The 23,119-nt window shown below is 35.9% G+C and overlaps 1 protein-coding gene across 1 annotated transcript; it reads right to left on the bottom strand.

Moving 5' to 3' along the window:
- Positions 1 to 21,431: 21,431 nt before the first annotated feature.
- Positions 21,432 to 22,838, bottom strand: LOC126815163 (uncharacterized; the record flags this gene model as incomplete). Its single annotated transcript, XM_050540721.1, has 1 exon — positions 21,432 to 22,838. A coding segment is annotated over one exon (828 nt), but the record flags the coding sequence as incomplete, so codon positions are not given.
- Between the last annotated feature and the right edge of the window lie 281 nt (positions 22,839 to 23,119).

A 23,119-nucleotide genomic window follows, 5' to 3' on the forward strand; every position in this document is an offset into this window, starting at 1 on the left:
CAAGTTCTGTCAAGAAAAACAGCTTTCTGCGAGTCTATATTCTGTGATGATAGTCTGCGAGATAACTCTTACAGCTCTGCTGTACCCAATATCGGGAGCAGAATTTGTAAATACTGTCTATCTGCATTCACACAGCTTACAGAGCAGTCGTGTCGCGATCGATCGATGTCACACCCCTGGATACAACAAAATGACAAATGCCGAGATTTTCCCTTGTTTCCCACAAATCTTCAATGCTAACAATAACACTACCATGGTGAAATTAGTGATTTTAATATGTTTTAAAGTAGAACTGTCTCCCCCAGTCCATCAGACAAGTCCACTCCCATCTGAAATTTGAATAAAAGTAGGTTTTTCAAATTTCTCAATTTTAATTCATCATACCCCCGTGGTGAAACTTTTATCACCAAGACATCCCATTCCCTTTTCCAGAGTCCCCTTATATAAAATCCAGCTATGAAAACAAAGGTGTCATGGCGATCTCTCAGCAATCGCCATTTCGCGAATGGGCTTGGTCTAGTTTGTCTAATATTATCATTAGCTCTTCGTTAACCCTCAAGTCATTAGCTTTGAATTAACCCTTCGAACATAAATTCCCTCTCTGAAACAAGGCGAGTGATATGTATGAAAACGTCTGTATCGATTTTTGGGTCGTAAGTTAGTGATTTATCTGTAACGAAAACCAACATTCCACAGATGCGCCATTTGTATTTTTCAACTTCCATAAAATCATGAATTACTTTATTATGCTCTCCATACCCCTAATGACGTCGAAAAACATTAAATGACAGTAATGCAATTGATACAGCATAAAAGCAATGCCCAAATAACTAAGAAAAAATCCATTGAAAATCATATCAAAACTTTATTTCATAATTTAGGTCACCAGAAGCACATCAAACATGACACAATCACATGACTTACAAATTTTTCTATTGTGATTTTCTAATTAATAAAATAATAACATTCATTTAAATAAAATTATTATAGCATTCAGTTTGAATAAAATTAAATATTTGAAGTTCAACGAAGACATAAAGACATTTCCAATCTAAAAATGTGAGGGTTTTAACTAAAAGATTCTTCAAATCAAGGTATAGATACAACTATCCAACTAATCATAATGAGCACAGTGTGGATACTTCATAATTTTCAATACAACGATTATCGACAAATGTGACTAAATTATACCTTTACCTGCATAATATCTAAGATTATAATACTTAGACTGCAAAAGTAAAACAACAACAAAGTTATGTTCATGAAAGGAACATGTTCCTGTATCTAAAATTATTTTATATTATTGCTGAGTATACCAATCCAGGTAGTTACATTTCTGTCAAATTAGATCTAAGGGCCCAAAGTAGTATACTAAGAAAAAGAGTATCAGGTGTTACAACCTCTATTGTAATAACAACACCTATTGTAATAAATGTAATAAAATTCCAATCAACACTCATTGTAATATCAACCCCTATTTCAATAAATGTAATAATTGTAATAAAATTTCAATCAACCCTTATTGTAATATCAACCCCTATTTTAATAAATGTAATAATTGTTATAAAATGTTCTATGCAGTATAAACACATATCATTACTCCTGTATATTGATATGGAAATGGTGATCATATTCCATAGACTTTTAAATTTACATGTCAATTTTATTTTATGGTAAAATATATTAATTACAATTATTACAATAGGGGTTTAGTAAAATTTTATTACAATTATTACATTTATTACAATAGGGGTTTATATTACAATAGGGGTTAATTGAAATTTTATTACAATTATTACATTTATTACAATAGGGGTTGTAACAATCAGGCCCCATGCTGATTATCTGCATGCCTCATCTGAACGTACAACAGTAAATGGGCTTTCTAATATAAAACTTCTTTACAGATTATAGATCTCTAAACGCCTGATTTAAAGAAATAGGGACATTTCCTAATAACATAAGAATTGCAATATATATATATATATATATATATATATATATATATATATATATATATATATATATATATATTAATAAACTATAACAAATACTCATGGAAGAACAATTACTGGTTTATTCAGGCGACTTTTCGAAAAGTATTCTCTCAACTAAGAAAGAATTCATTGAAATAATATAAAAACTTTATATCATAATTTAGGTCATCAAAAGCATGTTGAGAGAATACCCTTCAAAACTTCACTGCTCTATTCAGTTCCTAAATGCCCCTAAAAGATTAATATATAGATTTTTTAAATTATCTAGTCCATGTATATAAGCAAATATATGTAACTTGTTTTGAAATCTAGATATAGGAGGCTTCATAAAGGCACGTTTGTTAGAAATTCACGAAAATCTAGTATAAATTTGTCTCAAATATATCCAGAATGATTATGTATAATTTTTATAATTATTTATCGACATATTATATTTTCAGATATAGAAGATATTATTAATTCAACATTCAACAGGGGATGTTTCAACTGAAGATATTAATATTGTGAGTTTAAGTTATATTGTCTGCTAATAACAACTATTTATTCAGGGATATTTTAAACTATTCCGAAAAAGAACATACATAAATCGTTTCAAATAAAACACAAAATCCTTACATGAAGAGGATAGTGTAATGTAAATACAAGAACTCGCTGTTTCAGATTAATTTACAAAAGTAAAGAGATTACAAACAATATTGTCACTGCTCACATGCTCCCATTCCCAGTAACAATATTTCCAACTCACTGGTGTGTTTTTTATTTTTTTTTATGATTTGCAACGTGGCTGAATTATTTGGTGTTAAAATTTCAAATGAGACCATTTTCAACTCTGTAAATGTCCTCATGACAAAACAGGGAGACAGGCATGCGCATGCGGTGTGAGATGAGGAGAATTTTCCCGGACAGTGGTGCTACAGCCTACTCTTATTTCGAATTCCAAATCTGAAGGGCTTTCTTTTATACGTTTTATGTATACTCGAGTCCATGTTTTTTGATCCCATACAAACTATATAATAAGTTGAAAACACTCGTAACACACCGGGATCCAAACCGAGTACTCATTAAGCCATCGCGTCTCGACACATCAAGAAAGAGAGAAATGGGGTTTAACGTCCACTCGACACAAACTAGGTCATTTCGGGACTAACACATGGTTTAATTTTATTTCAATAATTCGCTTGCGCGTAGGGGTTTTTAGCAGTGGGAGGAAACCGGAGGACCCGGAGAAAACCCACGAGGCTGGACAAGCGACCCTACTCCTTGCCACGTACAACCGGGGATTCGAAACCACGCCAGTTGACTCAATGACAGACTTTATGGTACAGCGCGCACGTGCTAACCGTTCAGCCACCCCACCCCACCCCACCCCACCCCCCATCCCCCCTCGACACATCAAAACAACATACCAACGACATTCTTGTACCTACAACGCGATCTGTGAAAGAAGAGTATTGACCTGTACATATTACTCATGGGAATTGGAATGGACCCTAAGACGTCTTGGGGATATCCTTCTGTCCCATTATTATCATTTATTTTGAAGCTATGATTGTAAATAGAAATGGCGTCCACAAAAACGCTCGATTTTTGTAATATTGTAGTTTATTACCATGATAGATTGTCTGTGTTGAAATTGTTTCGTATCCTAGAAACAAAGTTTTCGTTGGGTTTTTAATAAATTGTGTTCTGATGCGTCACTACAAACTACAATATTGTGAAAAATGAATCTCTAATATAGGAATATCAGCTCAAAAATGGTCATATTCCGTTCAGTATTTACAAAGATACGTGGACTTGACATTTCATCGATCTATGCTGCCCGCTGCCATTTTGTTGTCCGCGAAAATTTACTGATAGCCCTTTTCTAAACCCAATTGAAAGACACATTATCTTACGTTGGTATTTTGATTTAGTTTCTGAATTAAATGTTAAATAATCAATCTGGGTATATATTAGCGTGGATTAAGTCTTGATAATTCGATATTTTAGCGAAAAATGCCAATGGCGCATCGGGACTTTAACTGAAACTTTCATTAAAAGATTGAAGCATTTTGAAAAGATAAACTAATAACAAACGCATATCGTAACAACGAATATTATGAAATATGGACATAGGTCATATTTAATAAAAATGAAGAAATATCTTCTTTTGTTTTTTTAAAGAAATATCTTAATAATTCTTTTGAAGACGGATGTCGCATATTCTTGGTAATATTTACCCAATAGGATCTAAAATATGAATAACTTCAAAAGAATTATAAATAATATATTAGTCATTAACCTATATAATTTTAAAAACATACTATTAGATTATATTGATACAGAATCTATATTGTATTATTTTTAATTTAAATATGCAAGTGCTGAACATTGGAGGAGGGAGAGAGAGAGAGAGAGAGAGAGAGAGAGAGAGAGAGGGGGGGGGGGGGTAACGTCGACTCGACACAAACTAGGTCATTTCGGGACTAACACATTGTTCAATTCTATTTTAAAAATTCGCTTGCGCGTGGGTCTTTGGCAGTTGGAGGAAACCCACGAGGTTGGACAGGCGACCCTACTCCTTGTCACGTACATCCGGGGAATCGAAATGACGCCAGTTGACTCAATGACAGACCTTATGATACAGCGCGCACGTGCTAACCATTCGGCCATCCAACCCTCCGAACATTTAGGTCAAAATAAAGTGTGTAGAATTGATTTATCTGACGTGTTATTTTGATCAGTGAAGGGAAATGAAATCAAATGGGGTTTAATGAGGACGGGTGTGCGCCAAGTAGTGGGCTGTGATAGAAATTTTGCCAGGGCAGCGACGTTCGGGCCTATGTTTTCTTGGAATTCCAACTGCCAGTATTCTTTTACGTGCACACCATCGTGCTCATGTGATCCCCCTTTATCGTTCCTTGTCAGTCCTTCCAAACCCTGGACATCTTGGTCAGTGAGTCAACGTCTTACTCATTGAACCACCGTAACTCCCATCTGTGATGGGTCAAGTTCTATACTTTAATTTTTATTTCAAACGACAAAGCGGAAGTCGGTTTGGTTACTAAGTTTAGTGTCATATTTGGCTTACTGTGTCGACAGTGGAACACAAAATCGTCTAGGTTTTATTCATAAACGTAATTTAAATAATTTTAAAAGCAAAAAAGAAATCGGACATGTTTTTAAAACCGTATGCCGCTTTATAAAGAAAAACCAAAGCATTATATTTGAAATAAAACGCATATTGTATGTTTCGGGTTTCTAAATATAACTCATAGCCTCAATTTGGAAATATTGAGTGATTTTAATATTTTCTTTGGACAAATTTACGATTCTTATCCATATATAACTATGATGGTGGGTAAAACCCAATGCAGATTGGTTCAAAACATGATCATTTTTTTTAGAATGTTAGTGTCCGTAGATTCGCAAACAAAGCAAGGTAGTATGACAACAGTGGGTACTTCCATGTCTATTGTGGATCCGTTGTTTGTTGCCTATAGTTTGCTTTATCATTATCAAAAGGGTATGATGTAAACAACATATAAAACCGGGGAAATGATATATAATATTATAGGGAGCATATTAAAATATGTAATATTTTGTTACCACTATAGTATATAAAGGGAATGAATACAAACAATATATAATAATATGGCGGAAACACAATGGGGTAATTTGCCAACACTATAGGGCATGGATATAAACATTATGTAAAATTGGCGGCATGCTGTAATTACTATTTATGAGGTATTTTATAAACACTATAGCATGTAAACAGGGCATGATGTAAACACTATTTATGGGGTATTAAAATATATGGATGTTAACGATATATCATACAGGCTGCATAAATACTATGTATGGGGTAGTTTAGCACTATGGTATAGGGCATGATGTAAACAACATATAATTTTCGCGGAATGGTGAAAACACCATAATATGGGGTAGTTTGTAAACAATATAGTACATAGAGGGCATGGCGTAAACAATAAATAATATTGTCGGCATGGTATATTAGATTGGGCATTTATAAACATGATCTAATGCAAGAGTCGTGTAATAGACTGCGTGGTTAATAAAAGGGCATAAATTGTAATAAGAATGGTATTTGTTAAACACTATATAAATCAAGGCATAATAACATATACTAAACAACTTACTTAATATACGAGGGGCATGTAATGAACAACTTATAATACGAGGGTATGTAATAATCAACTTATAATACAAGGGGCGTGCAATAAACGAGGAGCATGTGATAATATGTAACATATGATACTATGGGCATGTAATACAACTTATAATACGAGAGGCATGTAATACCCAACTTATAATACGAGAGGCATGTAATAAACAGCATATAATTCCGGGGGTATATAATAAATAACATATAAAACGACGGCATGTAATATATATCATATAATACGAAGGACGTGTAATATTTAACATATAATACGAGGGATATGTAATGAACAACTTCTAATACAAGGGACATGTAATAAACAACTTATAATACGAGGGGCATGTAATGTGTAACATATAATACGAGGGATATGCAATAAACAATTTCGAATACAAGGGACATGTAATAAACAACTTATAATACGAGGGACATGTAATGAACAACTTATAATACAGGGGGCATGTAATAAACAACTTATAATACGAGGGGCATGTAATGTGTAACATATAATACGAGGGGTGTGTAATGAACATGTAATACGAGGAACATGTAATAAACAACTTATAATACGAGGGATATGTGATGTGTAACATATAATACGAGGGGTATGTAATGAACAATTTCTAATACAAGGGGCATGTAATAAACAACTTATAATACGAGGGACATGTAATGAACAACTTATAATACAGGGGACATGTAATAAACAACTTATAATACGAGGGGCATGTAATGTGTAACATATAATACGAGGGGTATGTAATGAACAATTTCTAATACAAGGGGCATGTAATAAACAACTTATAATACGAGGGACATGTAATGTGTAACATATAATACGAGGGATATGTAATGAACAATTTCTAATACACGGGGCATGTAATAAACAACTTATAATACGAGGGGTATGTAATGAACATGTAATACGAGGAACATGTAATAAACAACTTATAATACGAAGGGCATTCATTGAAATAAGAACGACATTTAATAAACATTATATAAATCAAGGCATATATTATGAACAATATGTAATTCAAGCTACTTAATATACGATGGGCATATAATAAACAACTTACAATACGATTGATATGTAATAAACAACTTATAATACGACTGGCAGGTGATAGATAACATATAATACTAGGGGCGTGCAAAGTAACATATAATACGAGGGGTGTGTAATATATAACATATGATACGGGGGCATGTAATAAATAACATATAATACCAGGGACATGTAATAAATAACATGTAATACGAGGCAGACCATTTTGTAAGGTTTTGCATCTGCAGAGGCAAGATAGGGGAATGTGGGTCTGCAATTTTGACCCTCTAAATGATCGTTCTGGGCTATTTTGAGAGAGAAGTTCTCACTACTCAAGAGAGAACCAAATCCAGAATCCTTGTCATAAGGCAGGGGCCGGAGGGGGTGGAAAGGTGACCGGGTAACGTGGAGGAGGGACGGTACCAGGGGCAGAGGAAGAGAGGGTGGCTGAATTTACACCGACCCTGACCTACCACTCATGCACCCGCACTTTGAAGATTTTAGCTTCACTATGGGGGCAAAGGTTTTCAGTCAGTACGGGTGGCCTTAAAAAAATGGCCTGCTACGAGAGGTACTAAATAAAATATATTACCAATATTATTATTTGTAATGTAAGAGGGCATTAAGAAACGAAGCGCACAGTATAAACAAAACGCAATCCGGGGTCCTGGAAGGATCAATAATGAATCAGTGCGGGGTGCAGTAAATAAAATGTATGCTCGAGGGCATGTAATATACACAATATAATGCTAGTTTTATGTAATAAACAATGCATAAACTATGTAGTCTGAAGGGCCCGTAATACACAATATGTAACCAGGGACATTGAGTAATAATATGGAGTATCATGGATTGGCGACGCCCTTTAGATTTATTGGTAAAAAGGACTCGCGAGTTAAAGTTTTCGAAACAACAATTCCTTATACGATAACTTACCCAACTGTGATATTACTAAAGCTCTTATTATCATATTGAAGATGATTTGTCTTTTTGTGGGCGTATCATGGGATTCGTGAGACAAACTACCATGTGGGAGATAGCATTGAAAATAGAATAAACTTCTAAGTGCTTATCATGGACTGTGTCTAAATTTCATCTATCTGTCGATTTATTGAAACCGAAATATTAGGATTGACTAATGATGTCATATCTGACCTGTCGATCATAGAGTTTTTGAAATGTACACTTAAGGTAGCTAAGTCTCTAACTCAATATCATCAAAAATCATCGACATTGAAAACACGAATTATTTGTCAATTCAAATCAACATTGGTCTTGTGATCTTACAGGGAAAGATGGGCTTCTGATATCCAATATTCAAGACAAAATAAACATTTTACCATTGGTACACGAATCGTGTACCATAATGCGTTTCGGCGCCATGACTCAAAGAACGCAGCTAGACATATTCCACAAGTCATGTCAAATGGTGACGTTATATTCTTATCTGGAGAGCATGCAGAATAAATATCACCGGTGTAGACTGGAATAACCAGACGCTAAATATGGCTATTAATTGAGACTTCTGGCGTATTTCGCCGAACATAACTAATTAGAAATTACAGTAAAAACAGAAATTTTTGAATGTAAATCAGTTTATACACATTCACATTACATTATTATTTGTGTTGCGACCCATTTGTGTCAATTTCTAGGTCCCAAATATTAGCGATTTAGCTCCTTTAAGTTGGTGTTAAAAGTTGTCCTATTGCGGATCGTTAAAGTAACGCGCGAGAGAGTTTAACGTCCACTCGACACAAACTAGGTCACCCCGGGACTAACAAATGATTCAATTTTATTTCAGTACTTCGCTTGCGCTTAGAGCTATTCAATAGTGGAAGGAAACCAGAGGACCAGGAGAAACCCCACAAGATTGGACAGGGGACCCTACTCCTTGTCACGTACAGTCGGGGAATCGAAACCACGCCAGTTGATTCAATGACAGACCTTATGATACAGCCCGCACGCACTAACCATTCGGCTACCCCCAACCCCACCCACCAAGACACCTCAAGCTTGATGATTTATCTAATTATATACCACTTCAACGAAATTAAAATCTGCTATTCTTCAACCACACCCTTTCATGGACTATTAGTCCTTACTAATATGTTTAAGTATTAGTTTCCCGCCTTTCATCCGTCCAGATTTTGTCAATATTATTCCGTTAGCTTATTTAGTTTGACGGGCAGCTTTCTGAATGGAAAATAACCACGCTAGATTTATCTATAGATAAGATGGTCATGTATATATATATATGAAATATTGTTCATTAATTTGATTCGTATATCATGATGAATAACACCGGTATATATAATTACATATAACGATTTAAATGTAAAAAGGGCCATGGTGGCTCGGTGAGTAAGCTTCACATTTACTAATCAAAAGATCCGGTGTCAAGAGATCCGGTACTGGCGGAGAAAATTCCCTGTCAGTGGTGCAAGACGGGGATGTTCTGACAACTAACAGCGCCGTGTACAAGTTTGCGTGCACGACCTTGACAATTGGAATGTTTTAAATTCTGATTTAACATAAAATAAAGCCAAACTAGAAATATTTTACAAATTTCAAAAAAAAAAAAATTCATAATAATCAGAAGATATAGACTCATATACCAGAACAGAAGCTATCAGATAGTCGTGTATATATCAATCGTAATCTCTTTTACATAATTTACATCAAAAGGATAACCATCTCTTTATTCTTTCTACTAATGGAATACGTTTTATAACAAAAAAAGAATATAAGCTGATCGGGGATGTATTAAAACATCTTTTGTGAGATACTTTTTTTTGTAAACAAGAGTAGATCATAATATGTATATATATAACATATTATTTGTAATTTAACAATTGTATTTTGCCCTAATTAAAGGTCACTAAAAATCAATTTTATGGTTTATATATACTCTTCAAAAAAAGTAGGGGATATTGAAATGCAAATACCTATGCAGGTTGCGATATGATAAATAGGCATGGACACTTGACATGCTTTGAGAGTATGTTCACAGATGAAGAACTTATTGTCCCAACAGAACCCACTGAGCTATACGTGCGCCATACACGTGGTAGGGGTTATAATTTGACACTTCAAGGAAGGGTTGATGAAAACTGCCGCGTGCTGGTTTATCCTATCCATGTTTGCTTTCCTATCGGTTCTTGCATAAGATTAACTGATTAGCGTATCTTTGCTTTAGTGTGTTACGTTTAATTTGCAATGAGACGTCTTCAACATGATGAACGTCTACGTGCTATTGGCATGTTTCAAATGGGTTCTGTTCTAAACAACGAGCAGTAGCCAACATATTTAATGTGTCACAGTCTGTGATCAGCAGACTGTGGAACCGATACCAACAAACACACAATGTTGATGATAGACCTCGTTCAGGTCGTCCTAGAGCCACTACACAAGCCCAGGATCGATACATTCGTATACAGGTCCTGCGAAATCAAGGACAAACGACCAATCAGCTTTCTGTAGACTTGTACCAAGTTACAGGAATTCGAGTTACACCCCAAACGATTAGAAATCGGCTACATACAGCTCATTTGCATGCGCGATGACCGCGAGTTGTGTGGCAAACATGCGTCAATGGTGTAGGCAGCGTAGAAATTGGGGTAATCGTCGATGGGCGCGTGTAATGTTCTCAGATGAGTCCAGATTTACCCTGGATTTCCCCGACAGGCGTGCTCGCGTTTGGAGGCGTGTAAATGGGCGTCATGCTAACGTTAACGTCAGGCAGCATGACAGATTCGGGCGTGGGTCTGTTATGGTGTGGGGAGGAATCACCATGACTGGCAGAACGGACTTGAATATTGTTCAAGGAAGGGTCACTGGTGTGTACTACAGTGACCATATCCTGGCACCGATAGTTCTGCCCTTTTTTCAACGTGCAGGTCGACGTTTCGTCTTTCAAGATGATAATGCCCGTGCCCACCGCGCTCGTGTCGTGAATGACTACCTCCAGCGTCACCATATTGCCCATATGCCTTGGCCAGCCATGAATTCTGACCTTTCCCCTATAGAGCATGTCTGGGATATGATCGGGAGACGTGTTCGTCAACGTCAACGTCAACCGACAACACTGCAAGTATTGGCCTTGGCACTGCAAGGGGAGTGGTTCAGATTGCCCCAAATCGTGATTGGACGGTTGATTAGGAGCATGCCACGACGAATTGCTGAATGTCTGAGGATTGGTGGAGCAATTACTTATTATCAAGACAAAAATCAAAAACGTTCATTTTCACTTTTGACAGTGTATCTCTTTGCGAGTGAAATGGGGCCGTCAGATAAGACGCCAATATGAACTGTTTATGTTCATGTGTAGGCAATTGGCCTGTTATTAACATAGACTGGTTACCTCTAATAAAAACAGCAGTGCATTTCCGCAGTTTTGTACTACTTTTTTATACGCATGTGGACGTATATTGTCGTCTTCCCTGTCCGTCCGCCCGTCCGTCCGTCCACAATTGTTTGTGAACGGTCTACAGGTCACAATTTTTATCCGATTTCAATGAAACTTGAAATATAGGTTTATCACCCTAAGATATCGGTTCCTTTCGATATTGGCATGTATCGGACTGTCACTTCGTGGATTATGGCCCCTGATTGTACGAAAAATCACGTTTTTAGCTTGTGAACACCGTAGAGGTCACAGTTTTTATCCGATTTGGTTTAAACTTGAAATGTATGCTTATAACCCAAAGATCTCGGTTCCTGTCGATATTCGCTCATATCGGAACGTAACTTCCAGAATTATGGCCCCTGATTGTACGAAAAATCGCGGTTTTAACTTGTGGATCCTATAGAGTTCATGATTTTTATCCGATTTTAAAAAACGTATTATTAAATCACCGTTACACCCTAAGGACGACTGAGTTCGAATTTCGTGAAAATCGGCCCAAAACTGACAGACAAAATGGCCGCCGTTCGTTTTCAAATAAAAATATGGTATATCGAGGTTGTGGCCCCTATAGAGATCACAATTTTAATCCGATTTTGTTGAAACTTGAAATGTAAGTTTATAACCCACAGATCTCGGTTCCTGTCGATATTCGTGCATATTGGACCGTAACTTCATGAATTATGGCCACTAATTGTACGAAAAATCGTGTTTTTAGCTTATGGACCCTATAGAGGTCATAATTTTTATCCGATTTAAAAAAAAAACGTATTATTATATCACCGTTCCACCCTAAGGACGACTGAGTTCGAATTTCGTGTAAATCGGCCCAAAACTGACAGACAAAATGGCCGCCCTTCGTTCTCAAATAGCGTAAAAATATGGTATATCAAGGTTGTAGACCCTATAGAGGTCACAATTTTTATCCGATTTTGATGAAACTTGAAATGTAAGTTTATAATCCAAAGATCTCGGTTCCTTTCAATATTCGCGCATATCGAATTTTCACAGGGTCCAGGATGTTACGGTCCGACAAGCGACAACAGGAACAAGATCTTTGGCATATATACATGTATTTTAAATTTATTCAAAATCGGATAAAAATTGTAATCTCTAAAGGGTCCACAAGCTTGCTATTACATAAAATACTTTTACACTATTTGCATACGAAGAACAGAAATTTTGTTGGGCAAATTCGGTCCAATTTTCACGAAATTCGATCTCATCCGTCATTGGAGTGTATCAGTGATTGAACGGTTTTTAAAACCATATAATAATTGTGACCTCTAGAGGTTCCACAAGCTAAAAACGCGATTTTTTCGTACAATCAGGGGTCATAATCCATGAAACTACTGGCCGATATGCGCTAATATCGACAGGAACCGAGATCTTTGGGTTATAAACATATATTTAAAGATTTATTAAAATCGGATAAAAATTGTGACATCTAGAGTGATTTTTATACAATCAGGGGCCATAATCCATGAAGTAACGATCCGATACATGGCATATCGAAAGGAACCGAAATCTTTGGGAGATATAAACCTATATTTCAATTTTCGTCAAAATCGGATAAAAATTGTAGCCTGTAGCGTATCCACGAAGACATTGTGAACGGACAGGTGCGACGACAATGTATGTAGATCCACATGAAAATGTGGGTGTATGTAAATAGACAATGAAAAGGTAATAAATTGAACATTTCAGTTAAATTACTTCATTCTGAGCGGAGTTATCGTCGATTGCAGAACATTGTGCTGTCAATCTATTGAAAGTTTAGAGCATCCGATGGTATCGAGAGTTGATTGTGGTCTTGCTGGCGGAGGGTATTTGTCGGGACAGTTTGACTGCCGGGTGTTTGACCGCATTATTATTATTATTCATTTTATTTTGATCTACTATAATTATTTTGTCATTTATTTTAGTTATTCTATTTTCCTTTTATTTATTTATTTATTTATTTATTTATGTAATTTTATTTTTGAGGTAGGTAGGTTTGACTGCGGGGTGTTTGGCCGCATTATTATTATTATTCATTTTATTTTGATCTACTATAATTATTTTGTCATTTAATTTAGTTATTCTATTTTCCTTGTATTTATTTATTTATTTATTTAATTTTATTTTTGAGGTAGGTATTTTTCGTTATTTTTTATTTGTTTGTTTGTTTGTCGGCTGGTTGGTTTTTATAACAGTAGTTATTTTATTTTATTTTATTTTTAGAGGTAGGTATTTTCGTTATTTTTCGGTAGCATTATTATTGTGTTGTTTTTTTTTATTATTTTATTTTACTGTATCTACTATAGTGTCTCTGTGTGTTTTTCTGTAGTTTTTAGGTATTGTTTCTGTGTTTTTCGGTATTTTCATTCTTTTTTATTTGTAGGTGCGGTTTTTTTTAGTTTTTTTTTAGTTTTTTTTATTTTGTTATTTAGTGTGTTTTTCGAAATCGTAGTTTTTTCGGGTGACTTTTCGGTTTATAGTGTCTCTGTGTGCTTTTATGTAGTTTTTAGGTAGTGTTTCTGTGTTTTTCGGTACATGTATTTTCATTTTCTTCTATTTATAGGTAGGGGTTTTTGTTTTGTTATTTAGTGAGTTTTTCGATATCGTAATTTCTTTCGGGTGACTTTTTCGGTTTATAGTGTCTCTGCGTGTTTTTCGGTAGTGTTTCTGTGTTTTTCGGTATTAAGAATAACCGCGTGAAGCTGGCGTAAAAAAGAATCTGTGGAGTTTCCTAATACTGAACCATCTTAAATATACCTGAATGAATAAGCATAACCTGCCCATTACACCTATGAGGTCATAGCTGGTCAGTGTCCTAAAGAAAACAGTCCGAAGTGTCAACTCTTACTTCAGATGCAGGGTGGATCAACGCAGTTTCAGTTGTCAAGTGACAATGTGTACACGGTTGGACCAAGTCAACACTTTCCTTGTCAGATCCACAGGCATTACCCCTGAAAAGTGAGGGTGGTTTGAATAATCCCGAAGCTCTTCTACGCCCCGCCGGACTTTGAACAAGGACCATTTCATTCATTTACTATTCAGAGTATTTGTGGCAGACAATTCGCTTATTAAGCTACAAAAATGTGAACCTTTATTATGTATTCACAGTGGTGACATACCATAAGACTGAACTGAGTGGGAGTATAAACGTTGAGAGGATCTATATTAAACGATCTTCTTAATAATTGGAATAAATTAACTGACCTTTAAAACTCCTGGCATTTTATTAGAATGTTTTTACAATAGCTAACCTAAATACATTAATCAGTACAATACCATGCGCATTTTGTTAACTATTTCAGATCGCGCGTTGATCGTGCATGATTATTTCTAGAAAGATTGGCATTTCTTGGAGGTTGGGTATCTTTCGGTTATTTTCTCTTTTCCAGCACCTCATCCGAAAATTCGTCCATGTAACTAATAAGAACTTGGTAACATTTATCTTTTCTTTGAAAAATAATTGGTCAAATCATGGACCTTATAATACATTATAAGGTCCATGGTCAAATTGAAGGCGAAGTAAATTGGCACCAACTTTCAAACCGAAACACACACCAAGACTTATATAATATTATTTTTTAGAATCCTTAGAGGACGGTCTATACGTTTTCACCATTTGTAATTTAGACAGTAATAATAATAAAATCCACATCACTATAGGAAAGTGCTCTAAGCACTGACCACACACAAAGAACGCTATAACACAAAACACACATGATAATTGTGTCCTATTTAAGGATAACTTTTGAAAAGATAGGTCTTGAGGTTTGATTTAAAGAAAATTAATGTTTCAGACTTTAGTTTTAGGGGCAAGGAATTCCAAAGCGTTGCAGATATATCCTGTAGATAGGGCGAAGCCATTTTTGACACATTTTGAAATGTTAAAGAGGGCACTTTAAATACGATCCGTTCCTGAATTTTAAGCCAATAGAGATTTTAGAGGTGGAAATATATGAGAACGCAATTTAGTCCCAGTTACGATTCTGGCACAGCGGTTCTGAATTTGTTGAAGCCGGTCTAATAGCTGTTCTTTCGAGGTTCCTGCTAACAGACCATTTCCGTAACTAAGACTTGACATGATCATGCAACGTGCAAGGGTGACGGAAGCATCCCTAGTAGAGAGCTGTCTTATCGATCCTATGTTGCGTAGGCGATATTGTGAAGATTTGCATAAGTGGCTGTTGTGGGTTTCCATTGTAAGAGAAAAATACAGATGAATACCAATGAATACAGATGAAGCAAAAGACATAATTGAGTCGAGCAGGAGGTGCAAAAAGGAATGGCACCCTTCGTTTCTGTGTTTAATTTTAATGTATTTTGATCCATCCATTGCTGGATAGCTCTGATACACTTACCCATTTCATAACATGCAGAAAGTTGACTTGCATGTGATGAGGAAAATCTGGCGATGGGCTGAGTGTCATCAGCATAGCAGTGGTGTATAACCACATGTCGATTCAACAGCCCCGCGAGGGATTTTGTGTAGTGACAAAACAGTGTTGGTCGGATACTTCAAAGTGGCTGTATGGTACTTTCATGGTCATATGTAACAGTACCCACCTCCGGTTTTGTTTAATTTTAGAAATAATATAGATGATGAATTATCTAGATTTATCTAAATCGTAACGAACCTGAATAACGTTAGAAGGAGATTTATGTTATATATAGTTAGTTTAAGATAGATGACGGTAAAGGTAGACTTTAGATGACAGTGATAGTAGAAGTTGATTACGGTAGGTGGTGCAGGGTAGATGATAGTGACGATAGATAGTAGAGGGTAATAACGATAGATTGTACAAGATAATGACATTAGCGATAGATATTAGAAGGCAATTGCGGTGGGTGGTAGAAGTAGACCACAATTACGATAGGTGGCACAAGATAGGTGGCACAAGATAGCTGACAGTAAAGATAGACATTATAAGTTAATTACGGTAGGTGATACAAGATAGATGACAGTGACGATAGATAGTAGAAGGCAATTACGGTAGGTGGTACAAGATAGATGACAGTGTCGATAGATAGTAGAAGGCAATTACGGTAGGTGGTACAAGATAGATGACTTAAAGAGGGTCACGTGGATAATTTTTAAAAGTCATCGTAGACTCGATTGTCTACCTAGCGAAATTTAGTGAGTATTGTCACTGGTTGACGGAATCTAGCGTGGTGAACTGTGATCCCAATTATTTAATTCTAACCTTGGTATTATTATAGCTACTGAAAGAGAATCGGTGTCAGACGAGTTATTTGCCCCAGAGTTAAAAATTGGAATCAGACCAGTTATTTGATAACAGACTTTAGACATTATACTCAGTCATAGCTTAATGTTATTTTTGAAATATTTTCCTCGTTACAGGCGCATGTGGGTCGTACATGATAGATGGGAAAGGGGATTTAACGCCCATGGGACACAAACTAGGTAAATTCGGGCACTAATATACTGTACAATTTTATTTCAAACATTTGCTTTAGCGTAGAGGACTTTACCGATGGGGGGGGGGGAACAAAGGAACCACAGAAAGTCCACGAGGTTGTACAGGCGGTCCTACTTCTTGTCACGTACAAGCATGGCATCGAAACCACACTAGTTACCTAACTGACAGACTTTGTGAACTGAAGCGGGCGTGTTAGACCATCCGACCGCACAACACCCCTTACAGAACATGTCTCACCAAACGCAGATCTCGGGTGCAATCTTGGTGATGGTGGAAAAGGCGCCTCGGGGTTGTCCAGCCAGTTTTCAGTTATACATGAAGGGGGCGAGGGCTGGCAAGGGGCAGGGAACGGTTTCTTGTCGCTCTGGTGGGACGAAACAAAACGAGGCCCTGTGTACACGTTGGCGTGCATGTAAAATAATCCTTGACCGCTTTCATTAGCCCATTTGGTACAGAAAATTAGATCTGCGAATCCATTTTCATGTCATTTTGAAATTTATATGATTTTCAACTATTTACGATTATTACTTTCAGGGAAATTGCCTTTGACCGCTTTCAAAAAAAAATCTTGTGGATGCGGGTTATAATGTTAGTATTTGATAAATCTGAAATTCATACACAGTGTTTTATTTCATCATTTTCTCAGTTATTGTGTTTGGTTACTTTCAACATGTTTCTGGAATAAAGTAATCATCTGATTGACATGAAAGCATCCTTTATACTTTTGTAACGATTCCCGATAATTGTTACATAGGTCATTGCCCTTTGTGTCTTGTAACGTGTAGAAAATCACATTGCCAAACTTTCGGGAGACTTAGCTGCAATGTTATGTTTGCTATGTTTAAAGCTTTAACAGTGTTTCAGGTGTTTGATGGACATCGCAAAAAGTTGTTGCATTTATATAACATGTCGAGGCGGTAAAATATTGTCTGCGTAAAATTATGTTTCCGGGGTCGCATGGGAGTATACTGCGTCTGATGGTTATCAGAAATATAAAATCTTTAATCCGGATAACATTATGGAGTGGGATGGGGTTTAAGGTCTCGTCAAATTTGAGTCAAACACGTGATAATTTCTATTTCTATGGTTACTTCCAGATAATATAAACAGGCTTGCCTGTCAAATTTAAGATAATACAGATGTAATTTATTATTAAATCCTCAATTTTCAAAACGCAATATGGGATTAAATACACCACCCACACAGTGAGGATTAGTACTTGATAATGCTTTAATCGATGTATTGTAATTTCGTAATAACGGTACCTATACGTTGCGCAAACTTAGGTATGACTAACTCGATGGTCGACGGCTTTTACTATCGCTCCGTTCACAGTAGATACAACGGTATTGATGTTGCCATGCATATTGCGCATTCCTAGCGACAATAACAAAGGGAGCTATTTCAATACGGGGACTTTTATAGTAGTTTTGGAGACAGTTTTGAAATACTCTAGGTATCTTTTGCAATGTATATGGTAAAAACATTATGACCAAAATAAATATGCTCTTTGGAAAGGAAACTTTCTGAACCTCGTGAAATGTTGCTTAACAACAAACAAACCCAAATAAACATCTTGTTGGAAATATTTAATGAACAGGCCTAGCTTGTTGGAAATATTTAATGAACAGGCCTAGCTTCTCCGAAAATTTACTCACGGACAAATGACGTTTATTTTGAAAAATACGTATTCTTAAATACTGTCTTGCTTTATTGCAGCCTGACAAAACTGGCAAGAGTGACTGAATTCAACAAGAGAAAACAAATATCCTGCCGCTGCCCTGGTAATGTCAGTGTTCCAATTGCGCAGTTCCATAATTCATAAGTCTATCGTATTTTTGAACGGGCTCCCCATATTCCTGCATATTTTCTTAATGTTTAGCTCAGTAGACGGCGTCCCGATTTAGACCATTTAATAGTAAATCCACGGTACATTTTTAATCTAATCTGGTCTGCATTTTCGGCCAAACAAAACTCGCATGTCACGTGCGTTATAGGTTAAATATACGGGCATTATGATGGGTAACTGAAAGCCCTGACCTTTCGCCCCAAGTGCGTGTATTAATTTTGAGCCAAAGCCAAAAAGAGCAGATAGCCAAACTCGTATTATTGCTGTGGCAATAGAGCGATTAAGGGGAGGGGGTAATATTCAGGTACAATTACATTGTGGGAGGAAATCTGGGGATCGGAGAACATTATATTGACCCTCTCGGGCATATAGTGCGAAGGTGATAAGGAAATATAATCTTACATATTGAGCAAGAATAGGGAATACAGTTAAATTAACAATTACAATATGAACATAAAAATTGGTATACATTTGTACATACGAATTATCATATTAAAGGGGATAAATGTCTTTGGTTTAGATAAAAAAAAAATAAGGTGTTCAATCTAATATGCTATTTCGAAACGTGATAATATTGCATCTATATAACCTGAAATTTTATAGTCGAAGTATCAAGAGGGAGTACGTTTCTTTACTAATTGTAGTTTGGTTATAGGAATAACATATCGTTTAATAAAACATAAAGTGAGTTACATTGGCTCCATATTAAACTTTGTAGACCTTAAATTAAAAATCAATTAGACAGATTCCCACTCGCAAAGCGTATCAACACATTATATTGAATTATTCAAGAATTTAATTTGATTCAACTTAAAGGGCAACATTAGATGATTTATATATACTTATTATATATTCCTTCATGTGTAAGTATTCCAAAATCTCTAAACTACTATCAATAAGTAACTTTTAAACATAGATACTTACAAAAATCTGCGTGCGTGCATATCCGTGAACTTATAAATTAATAAAGTTTGGTTAAAAACCGCTAACACCAGTGGTTATTTCCACGTGTTTTGTTCGTTGCGCAATGTACGTGTCGAAATACTTTAACAAAATACAGCGTTAGTAATTCTAAATATATTGGGAAATAGTTTTTGAGGACTTCCGACTTATCTTATCGTGAGGTTATGTATATGTACCTCCTAGCCCTTGCCCTACCCAGCTTATATGTAGGACATGCACCAGTCAATGCCTAGTTTTATTTCTAGATTGGAGGATCTTTTTTTTTCTTTTTTTTTTTTGATAAAAAATTGAACCTTTGGTGACATTTTTATAGGCCATTTATGTATTTATTGATTGTTCCGTCATAAATAAATACATGTAATGACGGGTATTTAATATACTAATGTATTTACTTATTATGGTATAAGTGCATGCGTTATACGGGCCGTCTATAAGTGCATGCGTTATACGGGCCGTCTAAGTGAATAGTGTGGCTTATATATCAATATCCATGAAATCCTATATTATTAGGAGATTAAGTGACCATACAGTACAGGTTATACATTTAATACATATTAACCTTTATATCAGGCTGTGTTTATACTTGAATTTGTAGATCCCATCATGCTTGTTAAAAGTACATTTCAATTTATTTTGGCAAGAACTGAAAATGTATTCAACTTCTAATTAGATTCATTTATTGAATTTGTGTCAAATATATTAATGCTAATAAGAATAACATCAATGGCGAGGTAATTTGTTTCATACTGTTCGTTTGCTGGAAACATTGTCGGATATGGTTACTTGATAGTAACAGGAGACAAACGACAACACCGATATACACGTGTCTATTATAGATGACCGACTTTCGGACTGGTATTTGTGCTAACTGGTCGCCAGGTAGATTATATTATCTGGGTCTCCAACAACTAGTGGCTTTATCAATAAATCTAGAAGGTAGGGGTGGTTGGTTTCTTGGTTGGGCGACTGCGATGGCTAAACCCACATAAAAACTTTGAGTATACGTTCTACCTTTAACTATATGCGAGGTTCCTAAGCCTATTAATTGTCCGAAGACACCTGCATAAATATCACCATGCCCAGTATCTATTATATGATATGATGAATGCGATACGAAGAAAATAATCGTTAATAAAAGGTAGACTGAAGTACGAGTTCATCGATTTTCTGCTAATCGACTGGCGTTATATTTGACAATGTGTATCAGATATCATATAATCTAAACGGCGGTGTGTCGGGCTTAATATCTGCATAATGCTTTTTTTTCTTTTTTTTTTTCATTTTCATTAATGCAAACGTACAGTACATGCATATGGGAGTGGACTAGCAGTGTAGAAAAGAGAAGGGGACATTCATTTTGCAAAAAATTCTCAATCCCCCCCAAGCCTCATTGATTCCACTGGTCAATCTCCATTTACACAGATTCTAATGACATAACTAATATTCAAAGTATAAACAATATTTGTTTATGAACCAGTTATTGTAAACAATAAAAGCTATATAAACAATTGATAGATACTACTTGTGAATTAAGAATATCAGGCAAACAATAACAAAACAACATAGAAATGTACTTTTATAAATTTTATATCAATAACATGTCTAATATCTAAGTAAAATGTGTAATTAAAATCCAACCACCAATATTTGACACAATTCAGTGGTTGTAAAATTGCTATAGAAAATTTTCTATAAAAGTATAAACTACTTTTAAATACACTACAACAACATGATGATGATGATAATAATGATGATAATGATATATCTAATAATTTGTGGTGATTGTGGTTAATTGTCCAATGGCTGCCACAAGGGTCACTTGGCACAGTTCTGGATAAAAGCACTATGTTGTTATTCCAATAATTATATGAATATCGATTTCCTAGATGACGAGCAAATAACGGTGATAAATGAATATCGAGTTCTGGTGGTGTCGAATTTCCACATAGCAATGTCAGTTTTCGTCCAGTTAAATTTGACACACAACTGTTTTTGTTTTTAAGATCATTGCCTTCATAGTTCGTATGCTCATACTCATTATATAATGCCATTAAAGAATGAAGATGAACCCACGAATAACAATCATTATGCAGGATTGTCACTTTCAGTATATATGTTCTATCACAAAAACTACACGCGGGGAGTAGATCACGACTGGAATAATTTGGTGAAACTTTCTGGTAAGGCTGCCCCAACATTTACAAAGAGCCCTTTAAGGACGTTGAGTTCTTTGGTTAAAAGATCTATTTTTTTCTGGAGTCTATCGTTCTCTGTTGATAACTCCTGTACTCGACTTTCAGTAGTTTTTTGTCGCTCTTTGGCCTTTGCGCGGCTTTTTCTTACCGCAACGTTATTTCTTGATCTCTTCTCTGAATATTCTTCGCTTCCCTTCACTACCACTTTCTTACTCTTTCCCCTACTGTATGGTTTTGGGCGACTGCTGCTGCTCTGGGTTGTTGACGACGATGAGACAGTAGGAGAGGCGGGGTCGCCGAAGCTGGTTGATGAGCTTTCTTCGATACCGAAATCAGGTTCTATGTCTTCGGACTTCACTGTCAGGGTATCCCACACAGACCCTTCGTCTGCGGTGGTAGTTGTAAAATCTTCGAACTTAGGCAGATCGGTCATACCCAGGGACGTTGTCACAAAGCTTGATGTATCACTATGTAGACCAACTGTCGATCCAACTTCACTTATTCTGACAATCGTTTGATCTGAGGATAATAGTTTAATATTTTTTGACTCTGTATAAAGATATCCTGATAAATCGAAAGCAAGTTCGTTAGACGGATCAAGATCGTGCAATAGTGTATCTTCAATAAATGAACTATGAACTGTATTATCTTTAGATTCTATAAAAAATGTTCCTTTGACAGGCTTCTCACCTTCACCGAACTCTGGCATGTCATACATTAGAGTTTCTAGGATATCCCCAACATTAGGACATGGTGAACCTGTGTCATTGAATAAATCGTCTTCTAAAGACTGGATCAGGGAGTTTCTCGTAGAGGTATCTATCTTGGCGGTGTCCAGGAACCAATGGTCAAGTCAGTATCTCGTGTCTTCGTAGTATGTTGGTGTAACCCGTTTTTTCACCCACTCTTCTATCTTCTCAAATCTGATTCGTCGCTATTGCTTTGAATGATGAAATGTACGGCTGGTCGGCGTATTTATCAATAGGATTTAGCCGCATCACCGAGACAAAAATTTCTTACGCCAAATAATCTATATATTTGTAATAGATGACAGTTTATGAA

This window comes from Patella vulgata, chromosome 3 (genome assembly GCF_932274485.2).
Source record: "Patella vulgata chromosome 3, xgPatVulg1.2, whole genome shotgun sequence".
Taxonomy (NCBI): domain Eukaryota; kingdom Metazoa; phylum Mollusca; class Gastropoda; family Patellidae; genus Patella; species Patella vulgata.